Genomic DNA, 23129 nt, shown 5'->3' with positions numbered 1-23129 from the left:
AAGACAACTGATCAGAATGATCAGTTGAATCTAGCGCCCTATATAGCAGCGAAGGCCACGCCTGAGCCGTTATTCTGGGGTTCAACCCATAACAGATGACATGTTTTCTGCCCTCCTTAAGATCAACGCGTTCTTGATTCCGAATACCTGGAAGTATGCTGAGAATTTGCTCACTCGCCCTGGTTGTATAGTACATAGATAGCTTTTTTTGCAGACATCCGGTTGTTGTATTCACTACGTACTGGCGCAGGCTGACCCCGCGGACGGCTGTTATTACGCCTGCCACGCTCTGTCCATCTCTTGACACCTGCTAAGCTGACCCGTGTGCGCGTCCTGACTCTGAACTTTGCCGCAAGCTCCTTTGGCATGATTGGGTAGCTTATAATAACGATGATGATATTTTGTTGCGACCACCGGATTTTCTCCACCTGTTCGCCGCCACGTCTTCTTCTGGCATTCTTCCGGCATTCTTAGTGTCCTTGTGCCCTACCCTAATTTACCAGACGCCCTAGACTTCTGGCGCTGAGGTACAAGTACCGTAGCCTGAGTCAAGCTATTGACAACATGGAAGGGGAAAGGTTCAAAGCGTCAATATCAACTGGAACGCTTCATTGCAGGTGCTCCGGAACTTGGCCCTGTGTAACGCCACCGGTCTTGGAATTGTCCTGTTCAAAGGCGTTACTGTCTTCGGTCTGAGCTATACTTTATTTACTTATGCAGCGGAGACAAATCCCTTTAGAACAAAGCCCAGGATGCCGGCAACAGCACATAACCTGCACAGATCGTTACCAACTCAGGAATACCTCATATGCTCTATCGCAAATTTCCATCAACAGTGTCCGAACACTGACGCCCATATCAACCCGGTTGATCTCGCACCCCTGATTCAGATCCGAAGGCACCCACGTTCACTCATCAAAGGGGGGTTCAAAGTAATCCATTGGATCTTCTCAGACTTTCAGATACCTAGCTTTTCCGCCGAACAGCGCGCCATCGGGCGACTCAAGTTTCACTACGCTGTCAGCCGTGGAAATGGGCCTCTGGATGTCTGCAGTTCTGGAACAGCAGCGTGTATTCTAGGACTGGTCTTGCTTGGCCGAAGCGATCCGGCCTTCTGTCGCAACAGGACCTAGCAGCTGTATGGAGGAGGACCTCCCACATAATTTCACATAGCTTTCTAACCTAGACCGCCAATATGACCTTTCCCGCAACAGTCTCATTTGAGCGAAATTTCTGCAGCCATAATAGGCAGGCCTCTGTCAGCTTAGATAACTGAGCTTGGCGCTACAGTGGGCTGCATGGTCATAGGCTTCCTCGCCATGCGCAAATGGCGTCCCATATAGGAAATCCTTTTTGAGCATGCTCATAGCAACGGGAATCCAAATAACTTAGCTCCGGCACTGTTTAGCGCTGAGCCACTAGATAGGGAAGCTGGTGAGGGCCAACTGCAGTTCAGGGAGATCGATGCCCTTCCTCACATGCCGGAATCCAAGCATGCAAGATCTGGAACCGCTTCTTCTAAGGGAGGACTATTACTAGACGCCGAAGTATCTAAGGCGCGACTTGACAGTTGTTTTTAATATGCCCAGGACAGGAGAGGTTAAGGCTGGTTTAGCTGAATTCGTCACACGGCATGTTCCTCTCTTTCCCTTAGCGAAACTACCAAGGAGTTATTTATCATAACCTACACCTGAGGGATTAGGGAAAAATCCTGAGAAACCTGCGGTACCACTTGATTGCGACGACATGCATTGCGCAATGCATGGGCGATCGCTTGGCTATTTTTTTATTCGAAATGAGTTTCGTAACTCCAATGTCTACGTATCCATGCAAGTCGTCAATTGACTAAAGTAAACAGAACTCCTAACGAACCATCAAACCGAAAGCACCCTTAGGAATTGCTCTATTGCGCCAAAGGAAATAAACGCCCAAGCTGACTTGTTGATCCATACAAGTACCTCATCGGAGCCCCGGCCGCGCGCCAAATGTGCAAATACTTGTCACCCTCCTTCTTATGAACTGCTGCTTCGATATGGGACTGGCCGGTCTAGCATTGGACTTGCCTTGCGACACCCTTCGCTCAGTCTCAAGTGTTCCGGGCTCTTGTTCAACCCCATAAACTCTTTTAATGTATGCGCGTCCAACGAACTCCCCCACAGTCTCCAGCAAGGCTCGGTCCCGGGGAATATAATGCCCACCTCCGTGATGAGCAACTTCCGGATTCTGGAAGACATGGACAAGATCTCGGCTTTTGATATCTGCGACCATAGTATCGAGCTTCGCAATTATGTGGAATGAGGGCGTTGACAAGATTGGCTCGTAGAAGCTGCTGTAGTACTTCATTGTCCCCCGGAAACCTGAAATGCAGACCACGAAACTCAGTGGTTGCTGACCTGGCAGATTGCGCAAGAATGACTCCACTGGAAGACCCTGTTTGACGAGCGCATCACGCCGTTTGAGATTCGTCGACGCGTCACACAGCGCTGTGATCATGGCTGCTAATGCACCACCCTGCGAAAAGCCCACGGCGGCATGGATGGGTCGTGCGTTCAAAGACTCTGAGAGTCGTATAAGGGTCTCTTCGAGCCCAATGTAATGGTTCACGTCGTCAAGATTCAGCCACCACGCTCTGCTCTCAAGACCGGTCGGTTCGTCGCCGTCGCCGCCGAAAGAGAACGGGGCGTCTGGGAAGATGAACTCGATGCCGCCGGGGTAGGCGCGCAATATGTGTGGTAGTAGGGCGGCCGATATTTTCTCTGTCAAGAGGCGCGCTTTTACGCGAAAGCGCTCTGATGATTGGGCATAGCCTGAACAGCTTGTCAGGAGAGGGAATCATACCAAAAAGGTGCTTTCTACGTACCATGAAGCATGAGGATGCGGAATGTCTGAGGTGGGGTGGTGGAAGGCATGGCTGTGGTTCTGATAGTAGTTGTGAGCTGCTGGCTATTCTAGTACTGTACCTAGAGTCCAAAAGCTCACTCGGTCCTTCGCGTGGTTATATACCACAGCATCATGCAAGATCCTTGAGCGACGATCTAGCAACCCAAACCATCGGAGACGCCGGCGCCAGCGCATGGATCCCAGATCAGTATCTGCAGTAAACCCAGTGGATCCAATGGGCAAGCTCACAAAGTTCAGTGCTTGACTCGGCGAACCCAATCACGCCCGACGATTTGACCAAAATCGTTCCAAGCTCATGCAGGCTCATGCAAGCTCATGCAAACTCGTCATCGTTCAGCCGTGTGTTCTCCCCGGGCGATGGGCAAAATTTTTGTATTTTTCCAGGTGATCAACCGGGTCTATACGTGCCAGTTCTGCTGACCAATAATTCCCCTGGGGCACTTGACAATCGGGGTGTGTCATATGTATCTTCCTCCGAAATACCTTCCTGGTGCTGGGACTTCACTGTCTGCCACGGGCATGAGGGCCACCCAGCCCAATGTTGCCCCAAGTGACGACCGAAAAGTTTTACCAAATGCACGGGTCGCGGCCATGATGGTATGGATAAGTTTACCCGTGGGGTGGGTCAAGATAACCCACAGCACAGCTCTCCGTACATATTACTTCGTGGCGGGGCTGAAGAGTGTTGTTTGCGCAGACCAGAAGGAAACGCCTGCATTAAGCACGCACAGGTCATCAGTCCGTGGCTGGTTGGGAGTCGTATGGTTCTTTGTTTCTATAATCCTTGTCTCTTCAGAGAATCAAGGCACATTCAACAAGGCGCCACGTGTACAGAGACTTCTTTCGATAAGATATGGAGGTCGAGATGCCCAGCTGAACGGTGGGTCCTGACATGAATATCTGCATCCAACTGACTCGTATATCGGCAGATTTAAGCGAACAGTGGGTTCCAGCCTCCAAGACAAATCCCTGTGTATCTGAGTTTAAGGTCTCACTCACTGTTTGATGTATTATCTGTAGTAAGTGCGAGACCTCTGTCTAAGATATTATAATGCTAAGGCAGCCCAAAAAGAACTGTACTGAGGTTTAATACCTGAATGAATGCCATGAAGTGGCTCAAAGCCGCAAAGAATGTCTTAATAGTTCTAGGATTATTAATGATTTAGCCAGCAGCACCTATATATGCCCGAGAGAGAAGCAAAGCCCATAGTCAATGTAGCTGATATCTTGGTGCCTGGCGGTATCTTTTTAGAGGCTGACCGCTGGAGGTCTCTATTGCAGGTTAGGTCACGCTCCACCTGGCCTGTGCACTCCGAGATGTTGTGCGATTACAAACAGAGCCCGCATGATTTCACGTTTGTTGACGTCTTGCGGTAGTAGCACTTCACTCTCAACCGCATACTCCATTCAACACGTCTACTGGGGCACTTCGTCAGGGGTGAGATTTCTTACAATCATGGGCTCTTCCAAAGTCTCAGCATCGTATTTACCACCGAGTGGAGCGGCATCTCCCAATGGGTTGTGTAAGGAGGTAATGTGACACGCAGAAAAGTAGTTAAACAACTTTTTTTTTCGCGAACTGGCCCCTGGCCATCGACCTCGACTGCCAAGAGTATCAGGCAGCCATTGGGTTTGGTAGCAAACTTTTGGCAACTTACTTCTGATAGCTCTATGTAAGCTGCAGCAAGATCTTTCGCTTACCAGACCACTCAGAAGGCTCCATTTACATTTGAACCGAGTGCTTGAAGCCATATCGCAGTTGCAGTATACCACCAGCAGACCGCCACTTAGACCACCTAGCCAACGGGCCGCTTATGGTCTAATACTGACTGTTCTTTTCCCCGGCATGTAAAGCCGTTGAGATGGCCTAGGCTGTGCCAACTAGGCCGGGATATTTGCCGACAAGGCTGCCCAAATCTGTGGCTGGCTGAATCTAGCCGCTGCGCGTGGTTGCAGGTGACCAAGCCTCGCTTTCTGAGTTGCTCTTGTCAGCGATATGTAATCGAGGCTGGAACATAAAGACAAATTTCCCCTGCAACCTAAGCACACGCCCGGCAGGGTGAAATACAGTCTTCTCGGTTATACACATAGACATTATGTCCACGAACACGACGTCGCTCCTCGAGCTGGACCTGTTCAAGGCTCCAACAGATGCTACATCAGAGAAGCAAGTTACAATAGAATATCATCGCGCTCGGGCAATCGCAAGGACCTATGGTACGTCCCTACTCAGCAAAGCCTAGCAAATACAGTATGAAGCGAGTATTTAGATTTGTCGCTATATTTTAGGATTGACTGTCGAAGATATTCTCCATCTAACGCCCAGATTCTGGCGTATTCATTGGGATCCAATCAGCGCATATGACTTTTCTGCGCATACATTGCTTACAATCCAGTATAATCTTGCCGCTGGAACATTGGCGCCTTTCCTCAAGGACAGACCGGATTTAAAGGAGATTATGGATCGGATCCTGAATTTCGATATTTCGTACGCACTCTCCCGGACTTATACTACTTGGGTTATAGCGTAGCTGATGGATGCAGTGCCCAGTTCCTTCTCACGGAGGTAGGACATGGGTTAGATGCAAGAAATCTAGAGACAACGGCAACATTACTTCCAAGCGGGGAATTTGAACTACATACACCCCATTGTCGAGCGGCTAAGTACGTTGACTAGGCTATATTTGATGGTGCTCGTCTGACAGAAGTAGATATATGCCGCCAACCTCCCCTCAGCCCGGCTTTCCGCGTATCGGCATCGTGATGGCCCGCCTAATCATTCATGAGCAGGACAAAGGCATCCGTCCCTTTGTTGTTTGGCTTAATGACGGCCACAGCATGTGCAAGGGCGTATTTATAAAGTATGATTTCAGAAGCAAATCTCGCATCACACATCTAATGTAGCCTTTTTATCCGCAGGGTCCTTCCTCGCCGAACCGGATTGAAACCCATCGATCACAGCATCACAACGTTCAACCACGTCCGCATTCCCGGCTCTGCCCTCCTCGGACCTCTACCCAAGCAAACAGACAGAGAAGCAGACTTCCATTCTACGATCTGGAGAGTCCACGTCGGCACCCTTGCCCTTGCAACAACACTTATCCCCATGCTTAAACGGGGGATATATGTTGCCGGGAAATATAGTCTGCGTAGACGTGTGACTGGTCATGACGGGAGCCCAAAGTCGATCATCTCGTTCCGGACGCAGCAGCGTCCCATTCTTAGGGGGTTGGCTCAGGCCCTCGTTTTTGATGCGTTTGCGCAGGCCAGCATTAAGATTTTCATGGATCAGGAAATCGAATACCGCGTGCGCCACGGGGTTGCAGCAACCTTTAAAGCTGTCCTGGCTCAGGCGATTCAGAGCACGCTGTTTGCTCTGGCTGAGCGGTGCGGTGCACAGGGTCTGTTCCAGTATAATGGCATCATAGAGTCTCAGTTAGAGGCGCGAGGGATCTCAATTGCGGAGGGAGATACACTTGCCCTCTGCAACCGTATGCTCGCTCCATGCTCAGGGCTCGACATGTCCGAATCTAGTGACTGATGATTTTGTAGGTTTGGCATCTGAGCTCCTGCTGGGCCGGTACAGCATGCCTGCGCCTGAAAACCCCTCGTGTCTGCTCGCCCGCTACGAAAGGGGGATATTTTCATTCTGTCGTAAAACAGTTCTGTCATTACGCAGCGGCCATCGGAGCGAAGATTACAACACCTATGTCCTCCCGCATTGTCAAACGCTGGTCGAAGCTATCGGACACCGGATAGCGTATGAAGCTGCGCATGAAGCTGGGGTCGATGACGATCTTTTGGCTCTTTACGAAGCAACCGTCCTACTGCAAGCACAGGCATTGTATATCCAGGAGAGTGGATTGGATGTCCGATCAGAGTTCGAGAAAGAGGCTGTTGCCATGGACTCAGTACTTCCGAGACTGAATCGTCTGCTTGACGCAACTGACGTCGGGCCGTACTGTACTGCCGCTATTGTTTCAGATGAGTCTTGGGATACATTCGTGGACGGGCTCCAAGCATTTGGTGGGGAAGAGACTGGATTTGCGTATACGCAAGAGAGTATCCGAAGTATGCTTTAATCTGGGCCAAAAAAAAAAGGGATAAAATCTTGAGCAGCCTTGATATATGCTTCAGACCTCAAGCCTGTACATTGATACTAATCTAGTCTATACCAGCAGGCATTTATGGCAGTCATACCATACTTTATTGATAGTGAATATAACTATTAAGAACTCTTGGCTTTGAGTTATAGCACGGTCCCTACTCAGTAAATGCTTCTTCGCCTGCCTGATTCAAGCAACTCAAAAGATAAAGTTTACACATGAGTCTGTGATGTAAGGCAAGGCAAGACAGACTTTGCTTCGCTCGACGTCGCCACGTACGCCGACTAGGTACTACCCTCCCTCTCAACCCAGAAGAGACGGTAGATACGGTGTTATGTCACGCTACTTAGACCCTCGACAAGAGAAACCCACCATTCTGCAACTCCTGAAACACCTGGTCTGGGTCATATTTCCGCGAAATATCCTTCAACCTACCTAGATTCTCGCGCCCATAAGAAACAAGCGGATTCTGGTCCCGCGACGCATCATTCATATACACGAACGCATTATGGTCCAGTCCACACTCCGCAGACAACGACTTCCACTTCTCGGTCGTGGCGATCGAGACGGCGCGGACGGTCCCGTCGTCTTGCGCGTTTTCCCAGTCGATGAGGGTTGTCCACCCTGTTTTTTTTTGTTAGAATCGATATTAGCGGACCATACCCAGTAGGAATAAGGCCGTGGACAGATCACTTACACTGTGAATTCTCCTCCGCGAGCCCGAGGCAGTTCCCGCCTCTCTTCCGCCCATATGTCACCATTTGGGCGGTGATTGGCTGCAGGACGAACGTCTGGTTTGCGCCTGTGGACTCCCTGACGGCTAGGGCTCTTTCGCGCCAGAAGGCGTACATTTCTTTGTAGAGTTGGGCTGAGATTTGAGAACTTGCGCCGCGATAGTCGTGGCGTTGCATTCTGGAGGTACTAACCGTTAGCTTGAGCCAGCAAAGTACGATAGTTACTAAGTAAAAGGAGAAAGAAGAACCCTACTCCGCGGGCGCAGCAGCAGCCGCAGCGCCCAAAATCCGCGTAAGCTGTAGGACTGTCCCGTTAGAGCCGGGAACGGGGACAGCTAATGCGGGGATATCCTTGAATGGCGCGAAGCAGGCTTGTTTGTCTTGCGCTGCATATGGCTCGGAGTATATCAGGCCGACGGTAATGGCGGTAAGATCGACGATCAGGGCGACGGTGGCTTTTGTGTCGGTGCAGGTGAGTTGCCAGGAGGCGAAGGCGTCGAAGATGGCGTCGGCTTGGGTAAGTTGATATGCGGCGAGCTCGTACCAGATGCTGTGCACTGAGATGCTGTAGAGGTCGAAGCGGGTGACGATGCCTGTGTGGAAGATTCGAAATGAGATGGGTGTAAGGAGAGGATGGGGAAATCTAACTGACCGAAATTGGCACCTCCACCTTTAAGAGCCCAAAAGAGATCAGGCTTGTTAATAGCGTTCACGTCGGTGATGGTGCCGCCTCCAAGGACAATCTGGTGGACGTTTAGTCGGACAATGACGACTTGGGGAGGGAGTGATACCTCGAAGTTCTTCACACTATCCGCCGTTAGCCCATATTGGCCTGAGAAATGGGAGAATCCGCCTGTAACCAAGACATCAGCTTATCTATCGAACAGGACAGGAAACACTCTCCAGTGGGAACCTCTCACCTCCCAATATCAAACCGCCAACCCCGACAGACGGGATCCGGCCCCCAGTGACAGTAATCTCATACTTGTCCAGAACCTCATATACCTCGCCCCAAAGCGCACCAGGACCAAGACTCACAATCGCTTTGTCGTCAGTAACACTGATCGTATTCAGACTGCGAAGGTCGATAACCAGCCCTGGCTGTTGCGTACTAGCCCAGCCAGGGTTCGGCGAGTGTCCTCCGCTTCGGACAGCGAAGGTTAAACCAAGAGCATTAATGACTTTCAGGACCAAGGAGACTTCGCTAGTTGTTCTGGGGAGGACGACGAAGGAGGGGGACTCGATGCAAGTATTTGACCTTTAGGCGGGGGGTGAGTGTTAGTGGCGCCCAGCAATGGAGGGAAAGGGCACTGACCAGTATGCATGCAGTTCAGCAATCTGCGTTGGGTCATTCTAGATGATGAGGCCGAAGAAGATGGAGAGTAGGGACTGTGCGAAGGCGCTGGCTACATTTGCTGCAGCCTCATGACAGAGCACAGTGGCGGTGTTGGACTCGTTCTGGAGCCAGCCCTGTAGGCTATCGGCCTGTGGAGTCGCAAGACCTAAGCTGGTAATGAAGCTGCCGATAGTATGCGTCATGATAGGTGGAAGAATTAACTGTACTTTGGGGATAGATGTGGTATTCTGGTGAGGTGGGCTATAAGGGTGAGCTGGAGATAAATACCCCCCATTGCCCCTCCAGCTTCCTTGTCTCAACCCGCCATAAACACCGCAGAATTCACCCAATAACAGCAATGAATTACACTGGCAATCACCGTTCTGGTTGGCTGACAGCTGTCCCAAACTCAGTCCTCCCATTTGTCCAACTCGCTCGTCTCAGCCCCCCTGCGGGCTTGTTTCTGATTTACTTCCCGCATATGTTCGGGCTGCTCCTCGGCGCCATCGTCACCAAGTCGTCTCCAAAGCCTACAGCTGTTATCCCTGCAAGCCTGTACCTGTTCGGAGCCAGTTTATTCGTGCCATCCATGCCTGGAACGACCTGATCGACGCCCCGCTGGACGCCCTCGTCGAACGAACGCGCCGCCGGCCAATCCCCCGCGGTGCAATCTCACCAGCCGCTGCATTTCTCTTTGTGCTTACTCAAGCTGTGGGAGCGTTGCTTTTTTTGTCTTGCATGCCCGGCGGCTTCCTTCCAGCCAGTCAATTCGCCCTGCCCGGATTGCTCGGATGGATGTACTACCCTTGGGCCAAGCGGCATACATACTATCCGCAGCTAGTTACTTGGGCTCTGCATATCATGGGGAGTGATAATGGGATGCCTGATGATTGGCATGCCAATTGTGGGCGCTGCTGACATAGACGACGGCAGCAGCAGCGCGCCGGCGACATTCTGCATGTTTGCTGCCTGCACGCTTTGGACAATGATCTACGACACGATCTACGCGCACCAGGACTTGGCGGATGATCGGAAGGCAGGGATAAAGAGTCTTGCGGTTCTGCATGGAGGCGTTCTCCACGTCCGACCCGGCTTCGTGCTTTTACAATGACCAGCGCCAGGTCGTCGAGCCATTCGCCATCGGGCCCCGTGCATGTCTCGGCCAGCGCCTGGCGTGGGCCGAAATGCAGCTGATACTTGCCAAATTGGTCTGGATGTTTGACTTTGGGGCGATTGATGGCGAGTGTGTTAGATGGGAGGACCTGCGCACGTATTTGCTTGTTGAGAGGAAGCCCATGAACGTGCGCATCAGCCTCCGCACGGTAGGATAGACAGGAGTTCAAGTAAGCGCTAGCCTGATTACCGTCCAGGAATGCAGCCGGATGAAGTAGGGCAGCTAAGAGGCTTTCCCTCAGACAAGATGGAGGAACTCATCGATTCGAAAACGGAGACCCATGCAAAGTGGGCGGGTACCGTGGTTGAATTGTTTAGCAACGGGGGGCGCCAGCAGACTGCATATGCAAGCGTAGAAATTGCAAGCACAGGTCACCAACGAGATGTCAACCATTGACCGAGAGCGCGCAAGCATAACGGAGAAGGCATGGACCAGGTTCTCACCTTTCATGTCAGATCATCGAGGCTGGGGAATTGATTTGGTTCGAAACGCCGACTTCTGGCATGGCGCTCGGCATTCGCAACGATGAACTCGAGCTCTGCATAAAGCTTGCTCCCCCCGGATAAGCCGCGATCAGTCTCACGAATGACCTCAACTCGTGGAACAAGAAGCACGAGAGGGGCCGGCGGGCGGGGCTTGACTACAAATATAATGCAATCTGGATGATCATGCACGAGCAGTCGGTGGGCGAGGAAGCCAAGAGGCTCTGCGCCGAGCAGATCAGGTACAATATCGAGCAGTACTGTCAGGTAGTGGAGCAGGCGAGACGCTGCGGGTGGCTTTCGGATGACTTGAAGACCTACCTGGAGGCTGTCATGGCTAGTCATATTGGGAATCTGGTGTGGAGTATCTATTGTCCACGGTATCATGTCATCTAGAAGTACAGGGTACCGTGATGGTGCAAGCAAGCTGGAATAGTTATGTACGGTCAACTATCATTGGCCGAGACTGCAAAGACTGTCGTAAAGAGCGCTCGTCTGCTTTAGTGTAAGAATATAAGACTAGCCAGTTGGCTGGGTAACGCGCAACCGGGCAACCGGGCTATTGTTGGCCTGGTTAGACAAAGAAGTGCAGTTGTTTGTTGCATCAGCTCAAGCCTCACCCTTTTCCTCACCCACCTCTCCCTTTATTCTTGGATTGTTCTCTCGTCATTACCCACTTTGATCTCCTCCTTGCCCTCCACAACCCCCTTCCAGCTCCTGTAGCAGTTCGAGAGATGGGCGCCCAGTTCTCCCAGTTCTTTCCCTCACGGCCAACCTTCACCGGTGAGAATCTCCCGGACCAGCAAGGCAGGGTGTTCCTCATCACTGGCGGCACGTCCGGGATTGGGTTCGAACTTGCCAAGATCCTCTATTGCCACGGCGGCAGGGTCTACATCACCGCGCGCAACGAAGAGAAAGCAAAAAAAGCGATCCAAGAAATCCAAGCCTCAGCACCTAACCACTATGGCGAGCTAGACTTTATCACCCTCGACCTCGATGATCTAACCAGCATCAAGGCTTCCGCAGAGGCCTTCAAAGCAAAAGAGTCGAAACTAGATATTCTGTGGAACAATGCCGGCGTGTCCCAGCAGCCCTTGGGCAGCGTTTCCAAACAGGGCCATGAGCACCAGCTAGCCGTCAACTGCTTTGGCCCTTTCTCTTCACGCAGATATTACTGCCACTACTCGACACGACAGCTGCCTCATCCGCATCTCCTGGGTCAGTGAGGGTAATATGGACAAGCAGTCAGGTCGCGGAGCTCACCTCGCCGGACGAAGGGATCATCATGTCTGAGCTTGCCAGCCCGCCCAAGAACAATGTCCGCAATTACCTAAACTCTAAGACAGGAAACTTGTTCCTGTCCGCCGAGTTTGCGCGACGATATGGGCCCGTGGGATCGTCAGTGTTGCGTTGAATCCCGGAGCCGCAAACACGAATCTCCTCAAGAACGCGAGGCTGATGAAGATACTCTCATATCCCTTGCTGCACAGGGCAGACTTGGCTGCGCATACCAAGCTGTATGCTGGATTTAGCCCTGAAATATCGCTGCAAAACAATGGCTGTTATGTAGTTCCCTTCGGTCGAATCCATGATCAAGTGGCGGACAAGTTATCGAGCGCGATGAAAGTGGCAGAGGATGGGGGCACAGGGCGAGCAAAGGAGTTCTGGGAGTTTTGTGAGGCTAGGACGAGGGATTACCTCTGATTTAAAGCCATAAACTCACACTGAGTGCTGGGTTCTTAAGTGCAAAAATAACCACTTTGTTTGTCTACACAGCTGTTTTCCTCCTCTGCAGCACCGGGTGCCATGTGATTTATAGACTCAAGACGCTAAATCGACATTTCTCCTAGTCTACCTACACCTGGTGGCCCGGTCCCACACAGCAAGGGAGTCATCAGCATAGCTCGATCATTGCTTGCTTCATTTAGCGAGTTACTGCTATAATAGTATTGAGTCTTGACCTCACCATATACATGTACTCCGCCCCTTTGTCAAAATCCTGGCCACCCGCCTCAAATGTCCCTCCAGCATGCGCCAACGCCTCGTCGACATCCCCATGCGCACCTTATCCGCCCTATCGTGCTGGCCACATACTTTCTAACGTCGGGCGTTCCTCATCTTCCGACCCACCTGCATCCTGCCTCAGTTTCCGTTGCTTGCGCTCTGCAGCAGCCTTCCACAAAACTTCAAGCTCGTCCCTACAGCTCAAGCTCTCCTAGAAAATCCTCAAGCCCCATCATACTCCCTGAGTGCACAGAAGTTATTTGCCATATATCCACAATGCCTCAAAGCCTGCTGATTCACCAGAATCCTGGGCACATCTCCTGGCACTACTGCGGGATCTTCGAGGACGGCGCAACCTTCAGGCACGTCCTGATAATGGGAACGGGTTAGCGCTGAGCAGCATCTCTGCTTCTCTCCTGCAAACTAATCAGGCAGGTCGCCAACATAACGAGACCAGGTTTGACAATTCCCACGTCCTCCGTGGGTGCTCGAACCCAGCGCAGACAGAGGTTGAACTTCAATTACCGTGGTCAAACAGTGATGCAACATCGTAGTCTATATTTTTTGGACGGCGCTCAATTCATGATCAAATGCCGTGTTGAATGTGACTCAACCTCTTAGTTTCCGCCAGGGAAGGCTAAAGGAACGGTGTGATTGACCGCTATCAATACTTGACCGAATTGAGGCGGGCGGAGCGGCGGTCTTCTGGAGAAGCTCAAGAGCTGTCTTTGACTTGACTCCCTCTGCATATTTGATTGGCTTGTTTCCAAACTTGCCAATTGCGTTCACGTCCGCGCGCGCGAATAGCAGGGCCTGGACTTTATCTTCCCATGTGGCGTTGGGAACATAGTTCTTGAGCAAGCTCACTAGTGGTGTTTCCTCGGTGGGACCTCTCGTTGGGATGTCGACAGATGTAAACTTTGGAATTAGGAGCTGGATAAGTCCTGCACTGGCATGCCGCAAGGTTGCGTAGTGGAGACAAGTCAGTCCTTCATTGGAATATTCTTGACAATCTGCGTTATGCTGAAGAAGTAGTTGCACAACATCCTCAAAGCCCTTATAAGAAGCAAGCATCAAAGCTGTTTTGCCTCCTGCAGACCTTGCATTGACTTGCGCCCTTGCTTCCAGCAGACGCCGGGCAATCGGCGCATGTCCCAACTTGGCAGCAACCCCCAGCGGTGTATCACCATTGCCGTCGTGCTTTTCAATATCCACGCCTTCAGCAAGGCATGCCTCAACTGTACGCATATCGGAGTCCTTGATTGCATTAAACAAATCCTCTGCCCGCAGAGTACTGCCTACGCTAGACGGGGGCACAAAATCAGTTACGGACGAGTTTGGTGTTTCAAATGAGTGCATCGACGAGGCGGACTCAGAGGTGGTATGCATGGATGTATGGAAAAGGGATCTCAGCTCTCCAGGTAAGTTTTGGAGGAGTAAGGATCTCAGCTCCCCAAGTCTGTTGTGGACTTCATACGCACTTGGCCGATCGTATTTGTTAATTGCCAAAGTACGCCGAAGCAAATCAGCACAATCTTGTAGAAATTCGACGCTGTTACTTGGATACCTGATTGGCAGATCGTCGATCCAGTTGGCGATATGGGGGTTTAACATTGGAGGCTCTCCTCTGTTGAAATGGTCGTCGCGATAATTTGTAATGCCATCCTCGTCCTTTGCACGAAGTCTGTCCAGCTCTTGGAGCCCGCGCACCCCGTCCAGCTTGAAGGCGAGGACCCGCACCATGATGCATCCGAAGGACCAAATATCGCTGCTCCGACTGACACCATCACCGTTGCGGACCTCCGGAGCTTGATAAACGCCCGGCATCTGTCGTAGCCGTGTCACCGTGTCAGTGGCATGCTGTTCGGGGAGAATGTAGCCACTATCTCTACGTTTGACACGCGCTTTGATTATCGAGAGTCCGAAGTCGGTGACCATCCACGTCCCGATTCTAGAGGATCCACCGTTGTCCCGACTCGGGTATATGAGGATATTGGCGCACTTAAGGTCCGCGTGGCAGCCGTAGATGTTGAAGCCCAATGCTGTGTGCAGGTGTGACAACGCACAAGCCAGGCCCATCAGCTCTGTTAGCAGCTCGGTCATCCCACATTCCTCTGGTGGTAGCATTCCACCGGCGAGGAATTTGTCCAGGTCCATTTGCGCCGGCGGAAAGAGGATGTTGGGCTGGTCTCCAACGACAACGGTTGCGAGGGGGAGGACGATGCGTGAGTTCTGGACTTCACATTCACGGAGCTCTTTTAGGACCCAGCGCTCATGCTCAAAGTCTGTAATGGATCTGAATACCTTGCGAGCGACGGTTTTCTCGGACTAGGTAGGGCAAAAATACAGGTCAGTGACAACAAACATCGTCGTACTCAAGGGGAACATACCACGGATTGGCCATGGACTGAGCGATAATGGCTGGCCGCGATCACCTCTTTTGTTACTCGCCCAAAGCCTCCACGTCCACAGGGCTCAGATTTTCCCTCCAGGAATGGTAGCTTCCAATTACCATCTCGCCTCACATTCTCATTCTCTACAATTTCGATCGGGCAGAAGAGATGTCGATTGTCGAAGAAAAGATTCCCCCGCATTGGGCCTAGGAAATCGGAGCTTGATAGAGTGTGGACATCATACTTATGAATATGTTGATCCGTCCGATCCAGCTCTTGATCGGGTCCCCTATGCAATAGAAAAAGTGTATCAAACCCCGACCAGTCATCCCAGCCGACGTAAACCAGGAGCGAGATTGTCTGCAGAAAATCTCTCCGGATATCTTCAATCGATGAAGCATAAGGAAGGCGGATTCTTTCGCGAGACGCAAAGTCCGCGAGTACTTCGACCTTCCATATCTTTAATAGTTCGTCGCGCGGCGCGAATCTCCCTGCACCTTTGCCAATAGCACCCAGCAGCTGTTCAGCCAGTGCTCTGCGAAAGTCCACAGGTCGGCGGGTTCGGAATCTCATTTTTCGTCGCACGTACGAGGGATCCTGATTAAAGAAGGGGAGATACAAGGCTGTATGCTAGGTGCGTTACTTGGGACTGATCGCTACCGGCTCAGACCGAGCGAACAAATACAACTAGCGTGTACACATCCAATAGGAACTACCTTCGTGACTTCTGGGTAGTTCCATGCAAATGAATGCGAGATTGGAGACGACGGTACGGTGATGGCGGGAATGGGAGAGAAGGAAAAAGGGAGCTGAAAGGTCGAGTCAGCATTTGGAAGCAGGTTGCGTAGGCAGCAATTCCCTTGACTTATGACTTCCCCGGCAGGGCTTCATGCATCATCCAATGGCAGCAACATCATGTGCGCACCAACCTCTGTAGGAGGGTAGTCCATTTCACCCCGCGGGGATGCTTACTGGACACGAGGTCGGAAAATAGCAGACGCTAAGAGCACCGCCACGTCATCGGAGAACAGTCGGTTAATGGCTGAAGCAGAGACCCTAATTCCGAATGGGACGCTTCTATTACTGAAGCATTAGATATAGCAATGGGTTTCCGAGTGTGGCGGTACAAGGTCAAGGTAGGATCCTTCTCTAAACTTCTACCCAGCGCTTGGTTTGGGAGTCAAAGTGACGGTAGATCCACTATCGAAGTATACGTAGGCTGGGAATACTCCTTGTTTAGTAGATATATTAATAAAGATTTGCTATGAGTCAACCAGGACTTTGTCTCCGGAATAGGCAATTCTTAAGTTGCCATAGTATAATACCCCGTGTATCTGATATAGAGATCACCTATTTCGCTTGATCCGTTGTAACTATGTTAACTATACATACATTACTCTAATCTAATACAGTTAACCGACCGCTAGCAAGGGTATCCTCCGCGAGGTGTGACATACAAACGTAACAAGTTCCTGTCTACTATACGCATTCCAGCACTTTTGCCGTCCACTTGTGTCTCTATCAAACTAAACACGCAGAGTTAAAAGCCAAAAGCAGCCTCATGTCTCACTGTTATAGAATACATGTCCCTAGCTCTACGCATAACTATGTATGGTCTGCATATGATACAGATTTCCCTGCCCTCCTTCTTGTCTCTTGTTCTGCACAATTCGTGGATGCCATCTTCTTTTCAGAGCAGCAGGGAGATGCTCATATGCATGTACGGCCGTCCGCGTGTTGACTGCATCCACATCCATCTATTAGTACACAAACAAAGCCAGGATAGGAGGCATGCGGGGATCATACATATAGAATTCATCTCCTCGAGACTAATCCCCGCTGTTCCGCTCGGAACGAGGAAGAAGACTAGAATGAAGGCAAGGGCAGTGAGACCACTAGATGGAACAGTCAGTATGCTATGTTTACCTAGTGCCAAGATGGCAGAAACACATACGAAAAGAAAAAAAGCAGGTTAGACTGGCCCAGTGAACGCGCTGTTTCTCTGTCAGGGTTATCCGGCGAGAAGGCAGTAGTCAGCGGTGGCACGAAGAGAATCAAGGTGCTCAGGCCGAGGAAGTTCACCATGACGCTGAAACTCATTCCGACCTCTATGTAGTTCAATCTCTCTGTTAGAAACAGGCATAATAGCATCAAGCGGTGGCTACGAGTATACTTACCGCGGAATGCCAGAGGGAATACTTCCGCACTAAATGTAAACGGAACAGGACCAGCCCCAATCCCATAGAAGAATGTAAACACGACGATTGTAAAAGTAGAAACAAGACCTTTACGTGCATCTTCTGGTTTGATGATCCGGAAGAACCCGCTGGTGGCGATCAGGGTGAAGAACATGCCCCCGAGGGAGACAAGCAAAAGGATACGACGGCCTCTTCTGTCGATGAACATGTACGCTGGGATTGTGAATAGGAAGTTGGCGAGACCGAATCCTAGCTCATGTGAGTGTTTGTAACTAATCTGGACTGTCTGGGTCATTTACCGAAATTGAGCCAAGCGACTGTATCGTCCATGGGTGTTCCGCAGTTGACAATGTCAGCGGCGTTCGACGAATCGCTCAGTGTTGGGGTATCAGTGCCAGATGTTGAGGATACCGAGCGAAACAGCGTAGACGAGTAGAACGAAAGGACATTGATCTGTGTTAAATGTTAGAGCACGACAGAGTATTATCATACTTTACACACCCCACAAAGCTGCTGCGCCGCCATGACGAGAAACGCCGCGACACAAGCCCTCAGGTTCCTCCGAACACTGAACAGAGCCCCAACCCTCTGAAAGAAAGACTGTGCTTTGACTTGTTCCTGGTACACCTCTTTTGCCCACCACACCTCCGGCCGCTTCCCTTGAATCAACTCGGTCTCCAGTTGGAGCTGGGCGTGGATGTAGTATAGGTCTTTGGCTGCCTGGATGTCGGAACCCCGTAGTTGACGGAGGCTCTGGAAGGCTTCTGGGTATCTATCTTTTCGAATGAGGAACCGGGGCGATTCTGGACACAGGAAGACAAGGACGAGGAGGATGAGGGCAGGGACTGCGGCGCTTCCGAGGAGGCCGCGCCAGCTTCGGCCGACGACCCAGTAGCATAGGAACCCGATGAAGATACCACTTGTAAGTATATTAGCATATCAGAGAGTTGAGCAGGGAGCGATAATGAACCTACAACGTGTCAAAGATTTGCCACATCATCAGTAGTCGGCCTCGCAGATGGTCTGCGGCTACTTCGGCGGCAAACACGGGGGCAATGGACGCCTTTGCGCCAATCTAGGATACGACTCGTTAGCTTACTATCATGGCCTGTAGTCCATATACAGCTTACCCCAACTCCAAGTATGAGTCGACAGGCCAGGAGTTGTTGCCATGTTTCACATCGTGCGGTGCCTATATTCCCAGCATTAGATTCCTGCTTAGGGTTTCTTCACTGGCACGGACGTACCAAGTACACATGCCACACAAAATAACGCCGATACGAAGAGTGCAGATCGACGGCCATATTTAGACTCCTGGAGCGGGTCGCTGAGCCATGTGCCACTGGATGCCGTATTAGTCTATGCCCAAATATATCTTATTGCTGAAGTTCAATCCAACATGATACTCCCTGAAATCCACGGTGCTGCATCAATCAAGCATGTAATATACATCACATGTCGGCCGACTTCAACCATGGGTTCATTTTCTGTCGGCTTGGGTAGAAGAAATAGGCACTGCCAGCCTCGCGAGCTGGCATTGATTGTCGACTGCTGCCATCCTCTCCACAAGAGTCAGTTCGCCCACATCGGGTAAAAAAGCCAGTTGCGTGGAGCTCTTACTGGATGATCGCAGCACACGCAGTCGTGAGGATGCTGACCTTGAGCTCCTTCGTCTGCTGAAAGAACCCCAATTTCTCCTCCGACTCGAGCGCGCGCCTCTCGGGCTCCGTCAGGCTGCAAATCTGCATGTAGATTCGGTCGCGGGCTATAAGTGCGGCCTTGACGAGGAGCTCGACATCAACAACGCCGCCGAGCTCTTTTCGCCTGTGGAAATCACGCACGTCTTGTTCGAGCTCGCTGGCTGTCCGCTCGGTTAGCGGGTTCGGATTACTACATGTGGCTGTGGTTAGCGAGGTGTACGGATGTCAATCAAGGAATTTCAAATGGACAGTAGTTGGATGACAAAGAAGATTACCGTCGTTCAACATGGGCATCTTTTGCCCCAGCCATGACCACGAGAGAGAGGTTACAATAGAAGATCTTGACGTGGCTCGTTGGACGCAAGGGGGAACTTTGTCGGGCAACTCTATTCCAACCGCAAAAAGCCTTCCTGAATGATATCTGCGAGATCCTACTCTTCTTTAATACAAGAAAAGCGACCGTGACTTTTAGATAACCCCCACATCCAAGCCTGAGCTTCAGGATATCCCTGTATTTCCATTAGTAATATCGGGAATTCCCAAACCGCGCGAGAGGCTGAGGCTGTATTCTATAAATACAGTACTTTTAGCGAGGTCACTCGCTAGTCAGGCTATAAGACAATTTCCTCTACGGTTCCATTAAGATTCTCCTGGTTGTTGTTACCTCTATGAATGTTTGTCATTTTTTTCAGCCAGGCCTTTTCTCAGGATGTCACTTAGGGTACAAGCGGGAGGTATATAGATTGTTGACAATGTCCTCGAACATCTCCCGCTGGGAAGCTCCTCATCTACGAGCCCAAACTGGTCTGTTATTACTCTAAATAGCGACCTGCTTCTGACAACTCTATTTGGAACCGAGGCTCTTGCAGGACATGTCCTTGACCTTTCATAAGTTGAAACGTGTGCCGAGAAAGCGCCAGCTCTTTCGGCCTCATTTCTCCACGGGGTAATGAGCAACGAGGAGAATTACGAACTAACGCGGGCTTGTCCACTCAGAGCTCAACTCAATGCCCGGGGTCAGCGTCAAGGATGTGCAGATCAGTATCTAGTCACCAATTATGCTGTCTTATTCTGAGCGAGTTGGTCAATCCTTGCGAAAAAATCCGAGCGACACCAACTTTTTCCGTCCCAACACACCACTAATTCCGCACTAGCTTTGTTTGTCGGGTCATCGTGCGGCTCTTGCCGTGGTGGACAGATAATTGCGGCCCCCATTTTCCAGCTGGGCTTCCTTGAGCCATCGCACCATCTGCCAATACGTATACCACAACGAGATATCGCCCAGCACCATGAACCACACAGTCCAGAACATCGTCAGCGAGGATGAAACAAGCTACATCCGCCAGGAAAAGCTCGAGGACCGGCTGTACGTGTTGTTCGGGTATCCTATCAAAGTCCAGGTAAGAAATGAAGACCACCACAAGGGTTGACCCAGCACTGCCACCTTGGTTTTGCCCTGTTCCGTTCATGCCTCTTATCTCAAAAGCATATAAATGGTCGATACGTCTTTGAGGCTCCGAGAAAGGTGGATATGGTAAGCTACAGACCGCATGGTGTCCTGCTCTTGGTATAGGCTCGCTGATCCTTTTCGCCCCTGCCCTGGGGATACAGGATGAGATCGCGTACGCTCCCTCTGCGCCTTCTTTGACGTCACTTTCCAGTTACGGCTACTGATTGCCCCGCCATATAGCGACCTACGCGATTAGATGGATATGGATAGGAATGTGCAGAAGATCGGGCGACGGTGGTTGATTCGATAGTGTGAGCTACATATATCGGATGACTTTTATGTGAATGCGGTTTAAGGATCTCGTCCGGACAGGGGCTGTGGCTTTGCCAAGTTGCCCTGCCGGTCTGCCACTGCGCCTCTATCGTAGACCTTCTCTTCATGTGCTGAGATTCTCCTTGTCGCCTGACATACTGCCTTGTAAGCTGCCTTGCCAACAAAGTGTCTGTACCCGAGTGTTTGCTTTAATTCTCGGCAGCTTCGATAATTATTCTAGAAAGCCAGAGGACGAGCATCCATATCTTTTTTCTACAGCGTTTATTTCCATCGAACTGGACGGCGCGATCACTCTATTACTCACGCCCCTACCCAAAAGTCGTCTCAAGGCAAAGCATGGCCGACCTTGAATCAGGGTACTACCAGTCTCTTCGGCCCTACCTCCGCTATGAGACATTTGCCTCTCACCCCGAAAAGTCTAATATTTACGTTTTCGAGACGACACCGCAACATGCCGCATATTCATTCACTAACAGCGAGATATTCGAGTCTCATGTCGCGAACACAGCGAAGCCAGACACCCGTATAGTGTATGTGGCTAGGCACTGGTTTCAGATTCCCCGATTAAGTATTCTGACAATACCCAGGTCAATAAGCTGCCAGAACTCCCTGCGACCACTGGGCATCACCGAACAGGCCATGCGCAAGCTTATGACCCACTATGATATCGACGCCTCATTTTTCGACCTAGACGTCTCGTTCGGCGACAAGCCACGGGGCTCGGATGCAGGGCATGGGGCTATGAGCGTCAAACAGAGGGACGACGGCGCTTATGGTACTTCATACCCCCACATACCTGGGTTCTCGACAATGAGTCCCACTGACATCTAAGTCGCAGATATCCAGTACCTCTTTACATACGCCGAGAATGACAGCAAGAGGGGCGCGGCATCATGGAGGATCCGTCAGGTCTGCGTCTTCCATCGCTACAATCCCTCGGGCGCGGGGAACCTCTGGATCCTGCTCCATGTGTGCCCTCAGTCGAAGCTGCAGCGGCAGATGGAACACATACTATCTACTAATCCACGCGCGCTTCTTGCAGAGTGGTCGTCGATGCATCTGCTTGTTTTTTCTGCCTACTTAAGTGGCTGGCGTTGGTGTATTCGGAATCTCGGGGATGAAATTGAACGGACGGTGGGTGGTACATACCACGCAGGCTTTCATTGTAATGACCCCAAACTAATGTTGGGTTGCTGCCAGGTTGATATAGCACTTACACTGGATTTCTCCAAGCCTAAGGCCCGCGACCACAAGGACGGGCTCGTCCAGCTCCTCAAACAGCAGTACCTGGGCGATAGACTCGTCCCACTAGCTGCTCGGCTACGCGCTGCTTTACACACACTGCGTCATTTTGAACAGATGAACTCGCTCTTACATTCTAAGGATGTCTCAAGTGAGCAACAATTCCGATCCACGAGCAATCAGCTTGCATCCCACATCACAGCACTGGAAGGGCACATCGAGAGTGTACAGGTACTGGAACGCAAGGTCCGAGGGATATCAGATCTAGTGAGTTACCTACGCTGGAGATGGCTCTGTCTCTTACTTTGAATACTGTGTCAAACTAACCAGAGCCCCGATTAGCTGGCTGTCGCCGTAACAGTCGAGAACCAGGCCGTGACCATCGACATCAACAACAAAATGCTCGACCTCAACAACAAACTCGTCGAACTGACCAACAAGTCTCTCGATGAGAACGCCACCGTTCGAATCGTTACCCTCGTCACCTTGATATACCTGCCCGCTAGCTTTGTTTCTGTAAGCGCAACTGATGCAACCATTGCAATGATGCACTTCCCTGACTGACCCTGACATTCCGTCTAGACCCTCCTGGGCATGAACCTCTTCGACTACGGCCCCGAGGGAAACCTCGAGATATCGCACCACTTCTGGATCTTCGTCATCCTCGCTGTGCCCCTTACCGCCTTGACAGTGGGCTCGTGGTACTGGCTCGTTCGGCGACGGCGGCGACTGCGAGACACGAAACGGGCGGCGGATACGGAGGCTCAGTAGCAGTTCAAACTTTAGCTTGAGATGCTAGACCGTCTTAGAGGGTACATTGGCGCAAGGGTGTTGGGCTCTGAATCATTCTGTGGCTCGTTGGGCTGTTTTGCCCTAGTGGTGAGTAGACCTCGGCATTACCCGTGGGTGACCCGTTGCGGGTCACCCATTCACCCTCGATGGGTGGGTGATGGGTGAGGGTTGGCCATGGGTGACCCGCGTGGGTAAGAGGGTCACCCGTGGGTGGACAAACAAAACAAACATATGATATGCATATTTATGTATTTCCTGGTCGTATCTTGATGTATTGACTTTAC

General features: G+C 51.2%; 9 protein-coding genes across 9 annotated transcripts; 5 read left to right on the top strand and 4 right to left on the bottom strand.

The window, feature by feature from the left end:
- Positions 1 to 1959: 1959 nt before the first annotated feature.
- Positions 1960 to 2909, bottom strand: BDW70DRAFT_166860 (alpha/beta hydrolase; the record flags this gene model as incomplete). The annotated part of the gene is made up of 2 exons (XM_073742103.1): positions 1960 to 2807; positions 2861 to 2909. 2 exons carry the CDS (start codon positions 2907 to 2909, stop codon positions 1960 to 1962), a joined length of 897 nt encoding a protein of 298 aa, XP_073590834.1.
- Positions 2910 to 4997: 2088 nt separating this feature from the next.
- Positions 4998 to 6983, top strand: BDW70DRAFT_164895 (putative acyl-CoA oxidase; the record flags this gene model as incomplete). Its single annotated transcript, XM_073741590.1, has 6 exons — positions 4998 to 5118; positions 5206 to 5389; positions 5446 to 5565; positions 5613 to 5762; positions 5821 to 6392; positions 6454 to 6983. The coding sequence occupies 6 exons, from the start codon at positions 4998 to 5000 to the stop codon at positions 6981 to 6983; spliced, it is 1677 nt and encodes a 558-aa protein (XP_073590833.1).
- Positions 6984 to 7353: 370 nt separating this feature from the next.
- On the bottom strand, positions 7354 to 9280 carry BDW70DRAFT_166857 (FAD-binding oxidoreductase; the record flags this gene model as incomplete). Its single annotated transcript, XM_073742102.1, has 7 exons — positions 7354 to 7631; positions 7705 to 7889; positions 7995 to 8334; positions 8394 to 8484; positions 8533 to 8594; positions 8662 to 8999; positions 9132 to 9280. 7 exons carry the CDS (start codon positions 9278 to 9280, stop codon positions 7354 to 7356), a joined length of 1443 nt encoding a protein of 480 aa, XP_073590832.1.
- Positions 9281 to 9951: 671 nt separating this feature from the next.
- Positions 9952 to 10408, top strand: BDW70DRAFT_164893 (uncharacterized protein; the record flags this gene model as incomplete). The annotated part of the gene is made up of 2 exons (XM_073741589.1): positions 9952 to 10134; positions 10193 to 10408. The coding sequence occupies 2 exons, from the start codon at positions 9952 to 9954 to the stop codon at positions 10406 to 10408; spliced, it is 399 nt and encodes a 132-aa protein (XP_073590831.1).
- Positions 10409 to 11467: 1059 nt separating this feature from the next.
- BDW70DRAFT_154513 (uncharacterized protein) lies at positions 11468 to 12437 on the top strand (the record flags this gene model as incomplete). Its single annotated transcript, XM_073739869.1, has 3 exons — positions 11468 to 11869; positions 11902 to 12101; positions 12137 to 12437. The coding sequence occupies 3 exons, from the start codon at positions 11468 to 11470 to the stop codon at positions 12435 to 12437; spliced, it is 903 nt and encodes a 300-aa protein (XP_073590830.1).
- Positions 12438 to 12735: 298 nt separating this feature from the next.
- BDW70DRAFT_145535 (uncharacterized protein) lies at positions 12736 to 13532 on the top strand (the record flags this gene model as incomplete). Its single annotated transcript, XM_073738442.1, has 1 exon — positions 12736 to 13532. A coding segment is annotated over exon 1 (372 nt), but the record flags the coding sequence as incomplete, so codon positions are not given.
- On the bottom strand, positions 13237 to 15976 carry BDW70DRAFT_26961 (ankyrin repeat and protein kinase domain-containing protein). Its single transcript, XM_073743642.1, has 2 exons — positions 15128 to 15976; positions 13237 to 15065 (listed from the first exon to the last, which is right to left on the bottom strand). Exons 1-2 carry the CDS (start codon positions 15701 to 15703, stop codon positions 13347 to 13349), a joined length of 2295 nt encoding a protein of 764 aa, XP_073590828.1. The 5' UTR covers positions 15704 to 15976; the 3' UTR covers positions 13237 to 13346.
- A 749-nt stretch (positions 15977 to 16725) lies between these two features.
- On the bottom strand, positions 16726 to 19322 carry BDW70DRAFT_154511 (uncharacterized protein; the record flags this gene model as incomplete). The annotated part of the gene is made up of 12 exons (XM_073739868.1): positions 16726 to 16871; positions 16937 to 17046; positions 17085 to 17238; positions 17308 to 17577; positions 17628 to 17781; positions 17830 to 18247; positions 18303 to 18403; positions 18459 to 18520; positions 18576 to 18670; positions 18779 to 18889; positions 18949 to 19228; positions 19304 to 19322. The coding sequence occupies 12 exons, from the start codon at positions 19320 to 19322 to the stop codon at positions 16726 to 16728; spliced, it is 1920 nt and encodes a 639-aa protein (XP_073590827.1).
- Positions 19323 to 20317: 995 nt separating this feature from the next.
- On the top strand, positions 20318 to 22824 carry BDW70DRAFT_154510 (uncharacterized protein; the record flags this gene model as incomplete). The annotated part of the gene is made up of 9 exons (XM_073739867.1): positions 20318 to 20428; positions 20515 to 20595; position 20789; positions 21131 to 21341; positions 21399 to 21586; positions 21650 to 21945; positions 22012 to 22320; positions 22396 to 22569; positions 22636 to 22824. 9 exons carry the CDS (start codon positions 20318 to 20320, stop codon positions 22822 to 22824), a joined length of 1560 nt encoding a protein of 519 aa, XP_073590826.1.
- Positions 22825 to 23129: the final 305 nt, after the last annotated feature.

This window comes from Aspergillus foveolatus (assembly GCF_047715535.1).
Source record: "Aspergillus foveolatus strain CBS 279.81 unplaced genomic scaffold BDW70scaffold_156, whole genome shotgun sequence".
NCBI lineage: Eukaryota > Fungi > Ascomycota > Eurotiomycetes > Eurotiales > Aspergillaceae > Aspergillus > Aspergillus foveolatus.
The sequence above is the reverse complement of the archived record's forward strand: the minus strand, read 5'-3'. Positions and strand labels throughout refer to the sequence as shown.

Excerpts from the sequence above, each read along its gene's own strand:
- BDW70DRAFT_26961 (XM_073743642.1), bottom strand. The coding sequence starts at position 15,703 with ATGAGATTCCGAACCCGCCGACCTGTGGACTTTCGCAGAGCACTGGCT. Across the intron at positions 15,066-15,127 it reads CAGTCCATGGCCAATCCGTG|TCCGAGAAAACCGTCGCTCG; the intron begins GTATGTTCCCCT and ends TGCCCTACCTAG.